This window comes from Branchiostoma belcheri, unplaced genomic scaffold (assembly GCF_001625305.1).
Source record: "Branchiostoma belcheri isolate BF01 breed outbred unplaced genomic scaffold, Haploidv18h27 scaffold27, whole genome shotgun sequence".
NCBI classification, from domain to species: Eukaryota; Metazoa; Chordata; class Leptocardii; order Amphioxiformes; family Branchiostomatidae; genus Branchiostoma; species Branchiostoma belcheri.
In genome coordinates this window covers 508,558-525,292 of record NW_017803876.1, presented here as the reverse complement: position 1 = coordinate 525,292, position 16,735 = coordinate 508,558, and the positions used below count along the sequence as shown (strand labels likewise).

General features: G+C 40.8%; 2 protein-coding genes across 3 annotated transcripts in view; one reads left to right on the top strand and one right to left on the bottom strand.

The window, feature by feature from the left end:
- The first annotated feature begins 1,983 nt into the window (after nt 1-1,983).
- On the top strand, nt 1,984-14,290 carry LOC109472260 (triokinase/FMN cyclase-like). Its single transcript, XM_019771915.1, has 17 exons — nt 1,984-2,158; nt 3,412-3,538; nt 4,512-4,616; nt 5,218-5,402; nt 5,750-5,828; nt 6,420-6,509; nt 6,925-6,959; nt 7,484-7,568; nt 8,128-8,217; nt 9,146-9,262; nt 10,751-10,897; nt 11,237-11,371; nt 11,794-11,912; nt 12,560-12,663; nt 13,016-13,049; nt 13,246-13,335; nt 13,702-14,290. The coding sequence occupies exons 1-17, from the start codon at nt 2,084-2,086 to the stop codon at nt 13,852-13,854; spliced, it is 1,770 nt and encodes a 589-aa protein (XP_019627474.1). The 5' UTR covers nt 1,984-2,083; the 3' UTR covers nt 13,855-14,290.
- A 124-nt stretch (nt 14,291-14,414) lies between these two features.
- The window catches only part of LOC109472261 (leucine-rich repeat protein 1-like), a 7,434-nt gene continuing 5,113 nt past the window's right edge, over nt 14,415-16,735 (bottom strand). For both annotated transcript variants that reach the window (XM_019771917.1, XM_019771916.1), the window contains 2 exons: nt 15,302-15,465; nt 14,415-14,941 (listed from right to left, as the gene is read on the bottom strand). In XM_019771917.1, coding sequence (XP_019627476.1) covers nt 14,853-14,941; nt 15,302-15,465 — 253 coding nt within the window. In that variant the 3' untranslated portion in view covers nt 14,415-14,852. The remainder of the gene's footprint in view (nt 14,942-15,301; nt 15,466-16,735) is intronic.

Genomic DNA, 16,735 nt, shown 5'->3' with positions numbered 1-16,735 from the left:
TCGGCGGCTATGTAGGATGGCCTGCTATATTAAAATAATGCGTTAAAAACTCTTCCCCACCGCCGCGGGGCCTGCACATGTACAGGAGGCTACCAACAAACTATCAAAGCAACTAATCTCTAAGCAGATCCTAGGGTGGCATAAGTCAGTATCAAATGATAACTTAGTAACTTGGTAGCCAATTTGATAACTGTCTTATGCCACCCTAGGAATAGGATGTGTATTAGACTAAGAACTCACACAGATACAAATAAAGTTACAGGAAGAGCAGGGGAAGAGGTAGATCTACTCGTGACTATCTAAATGAAGGTTCAACTATATTGTACATAATTTCCAACCAAAAAAATACTACTTTCATAAATTTTTGACTAATACCAAGATCTAATATTGTCTCCAGTTCAATCTTGATTCAGAACGACTTCTACTATACCAAAACACAGATGAACTAAATATTATCCGAAGCTAATAATCTCCAAGCAGATTCCGTCATGGACAAGGCATGATCAAATTGGCCACTAGTTACGATAGGAGTCTATGGGGGCCAATTTGATCCGATGATGCCTTGCCCCTGACGGAATACTATCTACCACCAGTGGTAATAATATATGTGCCTCTCACCTTAGAATAGTCTTCAAACTGGTAGAATCAACTATGCAGGTGCAGGTACTGAGCATACGTAGCCCTGGAAGATTAGTCCTATAAATTGGCTAAAGGGTATCTTAATAAACGTACTTATACTAGTTATAGCACCTGATAGCTGACCAGGTAAACACTACACCACCTATTCCTGCGGACCCCACCTATGCGCTGCACACCTATATCAGGTGTTCTGTAACAATACCTGACCTCATTTCTCTCAGCTGCTCGACAAACAGAGAGGTCTTTGACCCGTCTGAGGAGGTACTGAGCAAATATTTGTGTGCCCAAACTTGGCCATGTCTGAGTGTAATTAACAAACATGTCTGTCAGCTGGGGGAGGGTCTGTATTGTTGTTAACCCTTACACACCCATGTCCTGTGTACTTGCTGACTGCCCTGTATGTCCAAACAATGCTTCATCAAAACTAGGGTCTTTCTCTTTGCTCCATTTGCTATTTGTCACTTGAGAACACCAATTTCTGACTCACGATAAGGCACTGCCTCCCTGGCCAAAACAACAACATAAAATCTAAAATCACTTGTGATCCTTCCTCGGAAAACTCTGACCAAGACTATTATGTCCATGTAGGTTCATGGTTTGTATAAAACGACAATGTGAGAATATTGGTAATGTATCGTTATATTTTGTAACGTTAATTGTATGAAACGGTTATACTTTGTTCAACGAAATGATAATTGTCATCAAATTTGAGTTGAAGACAAGACTCTCAAGTGGAATCTTGTATATCATACCTTTCATGAATAATGTAAAATAATGAAATCGTAACAACAAGAAACCCTGTGGTTCAGAGCCTCACGTTATACAAACGTTTCTATTGTTATGTTAGCTGCGACAGTTCCACACCTGTTGCAACAGAATTTTAACGTTTAATATATCCCGAGACTCTGACACCACTGGACAAAAATACTTCGAGTAAAATCAGAAACATCAATGCATCAAAAATTGTTAAACCACAGTCTGCTATGATAGAGCAACGTTATCAAGTTGAATGTAACGTTAAACATCATAATTCATGTTTGTTACATTAACCTCTGATCAACTGTCTCACGTATGCACCAGACCAGAGCGCAAAATTATTATTATTACACATAAAATATTTGTCTAAACATCGTACCGCATACCTTTAGCACATTGACAGCGAAGTTCTGACGAAGATTGTTGTCTCGTCCCTTGCTCTGATCTACAGATCGGTCTTTTCAAGTCGTCCCAGCGTCAGAAAAATACCAAATGTCGCAGCGTCAACATCGTCAGAAATGGCGCGAAAACACAAAAGCGTCCTGTAGCCAAGTGAAAAGCACTTCCGGGTCAGGAATGCTCAAAGGTCAATCCATCAGCTGATACACACAGAGGGGGGCGTGTCCACCGGGCAACTTTTTCTGGAGCTCGTAAAAAAGTTTGTGCGAGCGTCTGTCCGTCGTTAAGCATGGCGGAGGTTACGAAGAAGCTCCTGGACTCGGTGGAGACCTGTGTGGATGACATGCTGGAGGGGCTGGTGGCGGTAATCGAACTTTAATAGCATAATTGTTCTCCCCCGGGGCACATTGTGTGGTGTTGTGTTGTGTAGTGCTAAAGTCCACTTGTTGTTGTTGATCAGTGTAACGTTACCTGCACCCCACACATCTCTAACATAAACCTGTTTTCCTTTACGTTCGTAATATAAGCTTTGATGAATATTTATAGAAATACCTTTACAGTGACAGCTATTATAATAAAGGTATTTTGATTGTTTCGTTGTCACCAAAATAAATAATATTTCATTGAACCTATGAATTAACTTATCCTGTTCTCTTTCCATCACCGAGGCTCACTCAAAGTCTATTCTTAGCATGTTTCTGACTAACATAATATGTTATCTTTTCTACATTAAGATTTCCTGTGTTTTTCATTTGTTTCACGTTTGCACTTTGCACAGTGTTGCTAACTTCGTACTTTGATCCTCACCATGGTTTGTGTTACTTTGTACACAAGGTCAGATAAACTTAGCCCAACTTGATGCCAATTGCTTTCAAACACTGGCAACCTGTATAAAAGAATTAAGACAATCTACAGTATGTTTGCAATATGTATAACACAAAATTTATGTTGTTATTGCTGCCATCTTATTTTTTAATTTTTTTTTTTAATTTAGGCCACACCAATTTAATTTGTTGGTTCTCGGATTTTGTCAGAAAAAACATGAAGCGACAGGGCGAAAAAAAATAAAAATAAAAACAGGTCTAGGCATCCTATTATAGGCTTAAATGCCATGAAGTCAACACAAAAGGCTGGGTTAAAATTTAAACAATGAATTTTGAACTTTTAATCAAACCACTGCAATGATAGATGGGAAAACTGTAACAACTAGGAAGAGAAGGACTTTCCTCAACTGTTGGGGGGCAAAACATGAGCATTTTTCAGTTGATTCAGGACCAGAATCAAATTTTTTTTTTTTTGCAAATCAGAAAAAAACGAAGAGGCGAATCCGAGAACCAACAAATTAAATTGGTGTGGCCTTACATGTATTCAAAGGGCTCAGTGCTTAGTGACGTCTTACTCAGAGCTTCTGACTGGAGTACTGCTTCTTGCCACTATATCCTGTTTTGACAACCAGATGAAATTATTTTCGGAAACAACATAACATAGTTTAAGATATGTGGCTGTAGCCTGGTTCCCAAATCTCCTGAGTCCTATATCCTCTCCGCAAATAGATATAGGACTCTGGAGCTATAACTAAGGTTTTGATAACCAGGCTAATGTGGCTGTATTTCCCAGGTAAACCCGGGGTTACGCCTGTTGGCCGGCAACCGTGTGGTGTTACGTGAGGACTGGGAGGGGGTGAGAGCTAACAGGGTGGCTGTGGTGAGTGGAGGAGGGTCCGGACATGAACCTGGCTATCATGGTTAGTACATAAGGCCATGTTGATTTGATTATATGGATGACATCCGCGCGCGCATGAATTTTCGGCCGTTTCCAAAAAAAAAAACTTTTCAACCATATTGTAAATCGTACTAAACAGTTGCAAAATGAGCAAAAATATACCATAAGTTACAAAAAAAATAAGTAAAAACTATACCAATGTCGTAGGATGCCAAAATCAAACAAAAAAAAGACGAAATTGTAAGGAAATGAACTTGAAGATTAGATTATTCGCCAAACCATATTCTGTCCCATTTGTTCAACCCTCATGACCACGTAGATTTCATAATGAAAACAACTTTTTTTTTGCAAAACTTTTTTTTATTCGCACGCGCGCATCAGTTTTGGGGCTCCCGGAGGATGTCATCCATATAATCAAGTCAACATGGCCTAACATTATCATGAAAGTTCATCTGTGTTGGTAGTACATGTTCAAAGTTAAAACTTTAGATCCAACACAACGTTTTCTCTGTGACTGGTTGAAAGCTCTAGGTGAGAGAACTTTATTGTGTTGGATCTTAAGTTTTAACTTTTGACAGTACATGGCATTGTACATGCATGCAGACATGTCATTATAATTCATGAAAAGCTAGTTCATTAAATGTTTGGATTGTTATGAAAAGTAGGTGTCCTATTCCACCTACTTTTGATATTTTCTGACACAAATCTGAGTTATGCACAAGCACAGAAAATATTGAAAAACTGAAATACAGTGTTGACAAAGAAGAAAATTCTATTAGAATGGCTTTCATACACAGCACTTTCTGTATATGAAAGCCGTTCTGATAGAATTTTTTTTCTTGGCTACATTGTCTTTTAGTTTTTCAACACTTTCCGTGCTGGTGCATAACTGAGTTTTGGAGTTTGAATTGGTTGTCATCTTTAAAAGTATGAACTCCAAAGATTTGACTCTATCTTGGTGACGATCTCTAGTTATACAACTTGTGTTCCTGCAGGATTTGTAGGGACTGGCCTGCTGACAGCGGCTGTTCCTGGGAACATCTTTGCCTCACCTCCTCCGGATGACGTGCTCGCTGCACTACGGGCTGTAACGGGACCAGGTCAGGATCACTCACTCACTCACTCACTCACTCACTCACTCACTCACTCACTCACTCACTCACTCACTCACTCACTCACTCACTCACTCACTCACTCACTCACTCACTCACTCACTCACTCACTCACTCACTCACTCACTCACTCACTCACATAGGCTAGTCAGCCGTTGGGGACAGCATGATGTTTGGCAAAGGTTTTCCACTGCTGACGACCTTCTGCCTGACTGGCCATCTAGGCATGCTATGTACAGAAACATAGCAAGGATTTGATTGTGCGTCTCCTAAGGCACTGTTCTTTTGCTTTGCCTCTGTGACATGGATCTTCCTCCTCCAAGCAGAATGCCTTAAAAGTTCAACATCTAAACTGAAATGGAACATCATGGCCCAGATCCATAAAATGACCAACATTTTGTATACATTAGTTACAATGCCGTCATTCGATTTCAACTTTTCCTTAAAGAAATAAATGATGTACAAACACCAATTGATAGAAACTTCCAGCAATCCTATAGATGGCCACACATTATTGCTTTGGTATAGACCAAAAAAATTCCCATCACTTTTCTCAGTATTTGCTTAACTCATCCTTTATTTGCTTCAGCTGGAGCCATCGTCCTAGTTACTAACTACACGGGAGACCGCCTGACGTTCGGGATCGCGGTGGAGAGTGCTCGGGCGGAGGGACTGCAGGTGGAGATGGTGTGTATCGGGGAGGACTGTGCCGTCTCCAGTAAGGACAAAACTGCCGGGAGGAGGGGACTGGCAGGGACCGTGTTTGTTCAGAAGGTGGGTGAAAAACGGGACAAATGTATCTAGCTTCTAGTAGGCTTCGGAAATGGCTGGAAAGAGCAGAAATTGGCCAAATAGACAGATAACATGCCGGGAGAGTTGGTCTGCTACAGGAGTCCAGTTTGCCGCTCCTTTAGGTGACTAACTCCCCTGGCAATTTTGTTATCTGTCTATTTAGCCAATGTCTACTCTTTCCAGCTACTTCAGAAGCCAGGTATAGGCTGGGATGTATTTGAAAACAGCATGGAAAAAAAACACTGTGAAGGCTTTTGCACTATGGGTACTGAAGCAACATTTAAAAAAATATGGTATTCTCCTCTCATTTGTATTTTCTTATTATTTAGATTGCAGGAGCTCTATCTGAGGAAGGCAAATCCTTGGAGGAAATAGTGGAAGCAGTAAAAAGTGCAATCGCCAGTATGGGTCAGTATACTTGTCCTTGCATAACTCAATATATACTTTGTTGATAGCATATGGAATAGTGGTGTGTGATTCAACACTGAGTCTCACAGAGCTGTTTGGCTAGTACAATTTATTCCCTATTGGTTAGGCAGCAATTTCATAGAGTATACATATACCTGAGCTATAATCATAATACACCTAAGATATGCTTAGGCCACACCAATTTAATTTGTTGGTTCTCGGATTCGCCTCTTCATTTTTTCCTGATTTGCAAAAAAAAAAAAAAATTTCAGAATCAACTGCAAAATGCTCATATTTTACCCTGAACAGTTGAAAACAGTCCTTTTCTTCCTAGTCGTTACAGTTATTCCATCTTTCAATGCAGTGGTATCATTAGAAGTTCAAAATTCATTGTTTAAATTTTGAACCAGCCTTTTGTGTTGACTTCATACCTCCTATCGTAGCATTTGGGGCTATAATAGGATGCCTAGATCTGTTTTTATTTTTATTTTTTTTCGCCCTGTCGCTTCATATTTTTCCTGAAAAAATCCGAGAACCAACAAATTAAATTGGTGTGGCCTTATGTCTAAAAGTATGTTTTCTGTTGTACAGGCACCATGGGGGTCTGCCTGTCCCCTTGCAGTGTACCTGGATCAGGGCCAATGTTCCAGGTGCCACACGACACCATTGAGCTGGGTCTAGGTAAACATGTCTCTGGTCAGCTAGACATCTTCCAGCAAAACTTACTGTCTATTACAGTATATCATATTTCAGTGGGAAAAGGAAACTGAATAGCAAAGTTCTTCATTCACAATGACTTGTTTAACCTGTTGTGCAACAAGTGGTTGTGAATTAAGAACTTTCAATCATTCACCAACCTGATGAAATTATTTATGGGTTAAAAGGAAATTCCTCTGTCTAATGTCTAAGTCCTTCTTGCAAATGATTTATCTGGAAAGGTAAATTTGATTGGTAGCAGCTGTTACAGGGACTGGAAAGTGGTAATCCTAAGCCATAGCTAGAAACACCCCATCATGAAATGTGATTTTGTTGGTCATCGTCAACAACGTATGCCAAACGAACAACATTACGTTTAAACCTACATGTACCATTCTAGGTGTTCACGGTGAGGCTGGAGTGGGAAGAATGAAGGTAGGAACATAACTTGGTTAACTGATCTAGTATTTGATTTGAGACATTTTGGTTTATTCAATGTTTCTGAGTTATCTCTGAGACATTACCAGTACCGGTAGATCTGTATCTGTATCTGTATAGCCGGTATAACCGCCTTTCGGCGTAACACACCAACTTCGCAGGCACGCGGCGCGGCGTCAGCTGGCTATATTACACCGATCGACTTGTTACACCTAACCCTTGAACTTCTAGCTCTAGACATTGTCTAAAGCTATCTATTGACAATGCCCCTACTGTACTTGGTGACAGTGAATTCCACTCTGCGATAGTTCTAGGAAAGAATGAATTCTTGAACACCTCAATCCTTGGTTGATAACTCTGGTACTTGAATGCATGGCTATTTCTTGTTCTCTTCTGGGCTGGTATTAGGTAATTAGTAGTTGGGACATCCACTACGGTGTAGTTTACCAGTGACTTTACAAGCTCATAATGCATTTCTGACATCTTCTTTTTATCAAGGACATTATATATATTATTTTCAGATGGATACAGCTGAAAAAGTAGTGGAGACTGTCCTGACTCACATGACCAACCCAGACAACACCAGCCGTATTGAGGTGAAGAAAGGTGAGATGATAGATACATGTTCCCAGCACTCCTGTCTGATTGTAAAGGTACTACATGCATGTGTCAGGAAGGTAGTTGCAGCTTACATGTAAATGTTACATGGTGTAAAGATATGCTGTAGACCAATTTCTTTTGCACATCAAAAGTGGCAAACTGAAACAATTATTTTGTCTCTGAATAGAAAAAAAAAGTGTTATGCACTGTGATTTTAAGAAAAAGCATAGACGGGCTGATACTAACAATGATTACAGGTACATGTATCTATCTTGTAGCCAGATTGCATGTAACATCTGTGTCCATAATATCACCAGGGTCCATAATATCGCCACCTTGAGAAATAGTGTGCTCAAAGATATTTTTACTGCAATATACCCTAGGTATGTACATTTGATGTGTGAAGGAGTGCATACCAAAAGTATGTTGCAGTAAAAATATCTTTAAGCACACTGTTTCTCAAGGTGGCGATATTATGGACCCTGGTGATATTATGGACACGGATGTTATCTACTGGTAAATATATGACATGATTTCTTCAACTCCGACTCTCATCTACACACAGGGGACAGTGTAGCTCTGCTGGTGAATAACCTGGGATCCACTGCTTACCTGGAGCTCTACATCATTGCCAGAGATGCCATCAAGTACCTGGGTGAGTAGTAACATCCGTGTCCATAATATCACCAGGGTCCATAATATCGCCACCTTGAGAAAAAGTGTGCTTTAAGATATTTTTACTGCAACATACTTTTGGTATGCACTCCTGCAAACCTCAAATGTACATACCTAGGGTATGTTGCAGTAAAAATATCTTTAAGCACACTTTTTCTCAAGGTGGCGATATTATGGACCGTGGTGATATTATGGACACGGATGTTATATATTTTGTTAACCAGGATTTCAGCACCAAAGACAGGACCAGTTCTTTAAAGTGAGGACAGTTGTCCAAATTTGTATTTCCTGTTCTTAGTTTAACCTTGGCCAATTAATATCCCGAAAGGAAACACCTAGTCAGTTTGTAAATTTCTGAACTTTGCAAAGTTGACTATATAGGTATATCAAATCACAATCTCTTAAAAACAATGAGAACATTTGGTGATGATAAATTTGAGAAATTGTAAGTACCGGTATAGTGTATGCATGTTTAGGTCAATTTAGTTTATTTTATTCACATGGATTTTTGAGCATTGGATAGGAAGCACTTGGTGTGATTATGTGAATCCGCTGCTCATAAAACATAATACAAAAGTAAACATAAAGATGACATACCGGTAAACAAAAAATAGGTCAATTTGACACAAAGCTTATCTAAAGATTGGGATTTTACAACCTTGGTAAGTTCGACATGTGATGTTATGAATTTACTCTCCAAGCAGAGGTTGTGGGGAATGATCGTTACCTTTTTATATATGGCCGTTTTTTTTGTCCTGATCCCCACCCGTCGGTGGCTAATGGAGCTTCTCTGGCCAATGGATACTGCCTGGCCAATTTGATACTGTCTTTTTTGCCACCGATAGGGATCTGCTTGGAGATTATTATGAATTATGCTCCAAATAAAACGTTTCCTCCCCTTTCCCCAGAGGCCCGTGGTGTGTCTGTGGAGAGGAGTTACGTGGGTCCGTTCGTGACGTCGCAGGAGATGGCCGGCATGTCTCTGACCCTGCTGAGACTGGACGACACAAGGAGGCGCTGTCTTGGTACGCAACTTTCTTTCACTGAAATCACAAAAGACTGAGATTTTCTGTATCTGTATCGGTATAGCCTGTATAACCGCCCTTCGGCGTAACACACCAGCTTCGCAGGCACGCGGCGCGGCGGCAGCTAGCTATATCACACCGAACGACTTGTTACACTTAAATCAAATCAACAATGAATTTTACAACCTATAGATTGTTATACCGTCTGTCTTTATTGGTTTTCCAACCACAAACATACATATGCAGGGAAAGACAAAAGTCTCCCTGAAGTAAGTGGGTAGTTTCTTACAATATAATCAAAACACATAATGCAATACTAGAAAGGCCAATATTTGCTTTGGAGCAAATACAGCGATGGGTTCACCACATTTTACGACATGGCAGGGAAAGAATGAGAAACACAAGGGAAAACAATGATTTACATTGATATAACTATAATATGAAGTAACATACAACTAAAACAACAGTTGGATAGCTATTCCCTACTTTATTGGTTAGGATTTTTAATTGCATAATGCAAACTGTTGATTTTCAAAAAAAAAAAAAAAACGTTCATGCCCCGCATTCCAATGCTGGAGCAGAAAAGCTTGAAATACCTACCAAAACACTTGAATAAAGACATACTGTCAGTATGGAAATGCTCTGTGCAGGTGTTAATCAAGTTAAATCCCAACAGCCAATCAGCAAGAAATGCTCTGTGCAGGTGGAAATGCTCTGTGCAGGTGTTAATCAAGTTAAATCCCAACAGCCAATCAGCAAGAAGTATAGAGGAAAGCTGCATGCCTATTGGTTGATGCCCTGCATTCCATTGTGATGACTCATGCCCAGACGTGTAAACACGGCACACTAACACAGTAATACATTTGCTATAACACAGCCAAAAAACTCAAATAAAACCATTCTAAAAGCCTGTATCACAAAAATTTAAAAAATGCCTAGGGGTATTTGCCCACTGTACCTCCATACCAAATTTCAGGACCTTAGGCCCTAAAATGAAGAAGCTGAATCCATTTGAAAAATGGCAGGAGAAGAAGAAGGAGAAGGAGAAGAAACATCAGTAAAAGCAATATGGGTTCACCACCACTTCGTGGTGTGGTGAACCCATAACAATCAATGAACAATAAACAGCTTAAAGATAACAAAATTGGATGCAATGAAGCTTAGACGTCCAGGTAGAACAGAACACAAAACAAGCATGAAAGTTCAGTAATACATGCATCTGAGTTGGTAAATTACATGATGAGCACAAAATAAATCAGGCAACCAGCTTCAATTCTCTGAAGAGTCAGATGCTTCAGACATCACCTGCTATATTTTGTCAGTGACTGAGACTTCAGACTTTGACACTGAGAAGACGGTGACTTAAGCTCTATACTTTGGCTCCTTGACAAAGGCCAAGTCATTACAGTGTCTGCAAGCGTGTGTCTGCTGTATGATTTTCATGAGTTGTGCAAGTTTTAGTGACAAACCTTCTGGTCCATCCCCCAGATGCGGCGACCACGGCCCATGCCTGGTTCCCCACGTGTCCCTCCCCCAGTACCGGCACCCTGCGCACTACCAGGACTAGGGTACAGCTCTCCACTCACAGTCAGCAAGCAGCAACCACAGATGCAGATGCCACAAAGGTGGACAAGGGTAGGTGATCTGGATAAGAGCTATCTACAGCACACTGGAAAAGTAATTTTCAGGAGCCTCTGTTTATTCATAAAACAGCTCAAATTGGCCTGCCGGCTGCTCTTCATTGAGGTCATTAGGGAAGAGGTAGATTTTGAAAATGGTGAGACATTTTAGGTAGCATCCACTCACTACCTTTACAGGTAGTGACAACAGTAGAATTGGATGCTACCTGATGCTACTCTGGCCATTTTGAAAATGTATCCAGTTGCTTGAGTTAACTGTTATGATCATGATATCTGATTACTTGAATGTCTAACCTTCATCGCCACATACAAGGTTGATTTGTTGTACTCACAGAAACAGCACAGCAGATTTTCTGTGTTGTGTCTGCTGTCTGCAACTCCCTGGTGGCAGCAGAGGAACAGCTGAACGACCTTGACCGAGCCTGTGGAGATGGGGACTGTGGCAGCACGCTGGCCAAGGGAGCTAAAGGTAAGTATCCTTATAGGTTGTTATAGTATTTCTTTAGGTATTCTAATATTGGAAAGGGAAGACTTGAGATGCCAGTAGAATTATAGAAATTTATAAACAACTCCATATCCATAATTGTAGATACATGGATATGCACTCACAGGAAACATATTAATCTTCGACCTGCCAACGCACATGTAGTTGTTTGACACTGAACTTGTAACAAAGTTGGTTATGGGGTTAGGCAGCAGGAGAGGGGTTTAGAAACAATTAGTAGTAGTGACGAATCTTTAATTATGCTGCTGCAGGAGTCCCTGACATGGGGGTGGGCAGCAGTCTAAACACCAGACCTCCACGCCAGCAAGGCGGCACATTCTAATCCCTGCTTGGCACTACTGTATTTTTACACGTCATGTATCTGACCATTCTTACCTGTCCACCAGCCATCCTGTCAGCCTTGGGGCCAGCTGACTCCCCCGGCCTGTTCTGCCAGACTCCTGCTGTCCTGCTACAGGAGATGGCCTCCATCGTGGAGAAGAGCATGGGGGGAGCATCAGGAGGGGTGAGGAACTACTCTCCAAGCAGAGGTTTGGGTTTTGGGGGTATTTTTAGCGTGTTTTTAGGCTTTTTTACCCACCAAACCCAACCTCTATCCACCACAATAAAATGGATATCCCTAATGACAGTTTGATGGTTCCCGGGGTGAGTGCCGGCAGAGGTTGGGTTTGGTGGGAAAAAAATTCAGTGCAAAAGAGAAACCCTGATAAAAAAGCCTAAAAAACACGCTAAAAATACCCCCAAAACCCAAACCTCTGCTTGGAGAGTAGTGAGGAACCACATTTGCTGAAGTAAAGAGATTAACAGCGCATTGAGTAAAGAGCTTTCAGCAGCGTGTACTGTGTCTGTAGGAAACCTATAATGTATTGTTGGTCATTTTTAAGGTCGTATTCACATATTTGAGAATGGCATACTGTCTAGTTTGTGTAGTTTACAAATATCGTGTTGCACTAGGCAAAATTCTCATGCAATGTTGACCAAACATAAAACAAAACCTTGAAAAATTGGGCCTTACACTCTGACATAGCAGTTATTGACTGTTGTTCCATGCAAATTCTCATCAAAGTCCATGACAATTCTGAGAAACTGTTATCAGGTGAACCCCATCTCCTCTAGGTCTCTCATAACTGTTTTTCCCATCTCACCCTGCAGCTGTACAGTCTGTTCCTGACCGCCGGGGCACCATCTGTGATGACAGCTGTCACTCCAGCCTGCTGGACGGCTGCTCTCAAGGCCGGGGTAGCCTCCATCATCAGGTGAGCTGTTACACCAGTCAACCCTTTTTAACGGGAAATGCCTGATATCTTACATTGTTTTTACTTGACTTTTATTCCATAATGAGAAACATTATTCTCCACATACGTCATGGTCATATAAGGTACATTTCTAGTACGGGACTTGACTAACAACATAAAATTTGTAGCTGTATCAAACCTACAAGTCGTCTACTAGTATCTAGTACATACAGTCATCACTAATATTCATAACAGTTTATTGTTAATGTTCTCATTTCTGTGTCTTCAACTGTGAGATTTGCATCATTATTTAGGAAAGAGTGATACATTTATTCCCTTTTCAAGCCTACATGTTATTTTGCCTTTTCTTCAGGTACGGAGGGGCTGATCCAGGTGACAGAACAATGGTATGTTTATTATTGAAATTATTTTATAAAAACAAATGCTAATGTAGTGTAGGCCTGTTTATTAATCAGTATCTGGGGAGGGCAATTTGTAAAGGCCACTTTGTGGAAAATCCAAATAAACAAAAAAAGTATTGCTGATACATGTTAGAAATGTGCATGTATGAATATAATCAAAACAACATACTCTTTGATGCAGTTGGATCCCCTTCATTCAGCCACTGAAGTCCTGCAGGCTCTGCAAGTGGAGAGTGCTGATACCATGGCAACACTCAAGGAGGCTGTAGAAGTAATGGCCTACTCACCTTATTCTGTGTTGAAATTAATTAGCATAATCATTTAACAATCAAAAGTTTATTGCAAATATGTGCCCGAGGGCTAATTGCAGATACAAACAACATGTATGAAAAAGAAGACACAATGCGGATGATGTGAGTCTACGTGACACTACATTCTACAACATACATGTACATGCTACTAATTTTGTTGGGTTTGACTTCACAATACTCTTGGAACGATTCTCTTCCAAAAAGGTCTTTCCTCCATCCAGTCCTAAAATATGATAAACAGTTCTTCCTTATTTACCTGCTATGTATAATGTTACATGTAAGTGCCTAATAAACTTGAGCTACATGTACTGTTACCATTCGCACAGGCAGCAGAGAATTCAGCACAGAGGACAGCTTCCATGGCGGCGAGGGCTGGCCGTGCCAGTTACGTCAGCACGGATCGCCTGACCCGGCCCGACCCAGGGGCACAGGCCGTGGCCATCTGGATGAGAGCTATCTACACCACACTGGAAAAGTAGTTTTCACGATTAGCTAAAAATTAATGACATTGATAATCTAGACCGAGTAAGAAGATATTTTCGGAAACAAAAATGCTGCAGGACAGTGAATTGAAAAAAGTGTCAAAAGGCCAACAAGTACATGTTGAATGAAGTTAAAATGTAATGCTTGCTACTGTAAGCACGTCAGCAGAACGCACTGCACCTGCGCGAAACCCGTAAATGTATTGTACATAGCACTTCGACAGAACGTCTCATACAAGGTTGTACTAGCGCATATAAGATCCCGTCTGTAGCTTCCAAATGTTATGTAGGAAAAGATATCCTTTGCAACAGGCAAAATTCCGATGCAACGTTGACCAAAAATCCACCGAAAATCGTGGAAATACAGGGTTCTGCGCAGGCGCAGTACGTTCTGCCGACGTGCTGCTACTGTAACAAGTCTATCTCAGTTGTGCAATTAGCAAATGGAACCATCTACAGCTGTTTATGATGGCAATTGTTGCTTAGGCCACAGGAAGTAATTTTCCTATTTTTGCAGGGTAACATAAAGTATACAACACAGAGAGTACCAGATTTTATAACAACTTTATTGCTTAGTTAGTCCTTACAATAAAAAAATGACCTCTGACAGGTGTAAAATAAGTAGCCATTCTTGTCAAAGCTATACAACTTAAGTTAAGGTACAAAGAGTATTCATGTACCTGAGTGATCTCAGTGTTGCTTCTGTTAGGAGTAACATACATGTATGCAAAGATCAGAATGTACAAAACAAAACTATGAGAAATTCGAAGATACACAGGTTTTTGTTAAACATTGACTGACTACTTTAGATCACTGTCTCTGGAGACAGATGGTTGCCAACAACTTTAGATTGTAATTGCTTATAAACAGAGATAGTCTTTCTCAACAAATGTACAATGACCACCAGCATAAAATTTACAGGCAAATGACTAACATCTTATTCTAATTTATTAATCAATAAAGCTCCTGGGCTAAAAATTTTCTTCAAGACAAATTTACTTCCAGAAGCCAGCAGGATGCTTCCTGTATTTGGCACTACAGGCTTCTGAACACAGGAAAGCCTCCAGTGGTGCATGTGTGCGTCCTGTAGGGAGAAAAAAATCATTAAAAAAAACTGGAAGAAAGGATGTTAATTAGAAAGGTAACATGCAAGTGCAAAGAAATGTGCATGGTCTAGCTTAATGCTTAACTACAGCTCTGTTCATTGTTAAACACACTGATGACTTTCCTCTCCAACTCTATCCTGCCACTTGCTACATAATGTAATCCAACACCACAGGGTGTCTGCTACAGCACCAGTTGCTTTGGTGACAGACATCTGGACCAGGTCATTGGCCCTATTAAGTTATTTGTTTGGAACAGAAGAGAAATGAAACCAAAACAATGTTTTCCTTCTCCAAAGATAAACATAAAGCTCCAGACTAACAAATGTTTTCATGTGTACCTTGGCTGTCCACAGCAGTAACTGTATGTGCCAGTCTGTGCAGGTCCAGTCTCGCCAGGAAACGAACAAAGTTCTCAAAGCACAGCTGTCCACACAGGCATCTTTTCTCTATACCCAAGTAGCTAATCAGGGTCCGTGGCAAGTCCTCTTCTGTATAGTGAAGTCTTTGATATGAAAATGTAAAATATAAATGTGAGGAGAAAATGTGTGCAGATACGTTTCTCTCGTCAATTGAGAAAGAAATTTCACACAAAGGTACATGCAGCTACATGTAAGGGTTTAGCTTAAGTTTTTTATGCAGCCTATACTATAGTATCAGGCCCAGTTGGTGCACAGACCTATATATCAAGGACCTGGACATATTATGAGGTTTATCAGATTTCAAAGGAATTTTAGTTAAAGTTGGGGAATTACTGTATTGCATATTTACGCCCTACCTGGGCCAAATGCACTAAGATAACTGATGTACAAGGGTAGGAGGAACAAGTGCTACATTACTGTGCAACATCTATGTCTTGTATAAGATCTCTCTTTTTAAAACAACAAGACACTCTCTGCCCTACATCAAAGCTGCACACAAACTTGTGAACCATAACACTGGCCCAAAACATGCCTCATTACCTGTGCTTTTTAACGACCCTGGCAGTGATCTCTAGAAGAGAGGGAAACGTCAGCCTCCCCATCAGTGTGGACGGTCCGTCCTCCAGGAACGGGTTCTCAAACAGGTCCACTGTCTCCAGCTGCAGCTGCAGGAAGGATGCCTGCAAAATGGGAATCAGAGCAAGGTTTGGAAAATGTAAATCTCAACTAGAAAGGTAACAAAGACCCTGTTCATACCAGACTTATATTTAGCGGTTTCAACCGGTTTTTCAAAAACCCGGCTAAAACCCTTAGCGTTCATACCAGACTTTTGATAACCGGTTTTGTAAAAATCCTGTCCGGTGAATATCCAATTAATCGGCCATGACTGCAGTTTGAATAACCGTTCCTCCCGCTCTTCTGATTGTTGTCCTTGGCCTTCTTGCTTGTATGCCGTCTTCAGTTTGTTTTTTTGCCTTAGTGCGGCACTGATCCTTTATCTTCAAGAAATCAGCCTCCTCCAACATTTTTGTTTCGGTAGAGCCCTCGCCCCCCCCCCTAGCTTTCTCGAATTCGGCGACTCCTGCTCTCCAAACCTAAGTATCAGGAGCGTCCCGTCCGCCGACCAGGTTGCGTTTGCTGATTCCATCGCAAAATGAAGAAAAACCGTGGAAAAACAGTGGAAACGAATCCAAGTTGGTCAAAACAACGCGATCAAAAAAGCTTGCAGGTCGCACACGGCCAGGATGCTGACCCCGTGACCCCGGAATTATGACGCAAAAACCGGTTCAATAAACCCTTAGCGTTCAGACCAGGTTTTTTGGTGGAAAACCCCCACAAAAACCCCTCAAAAAC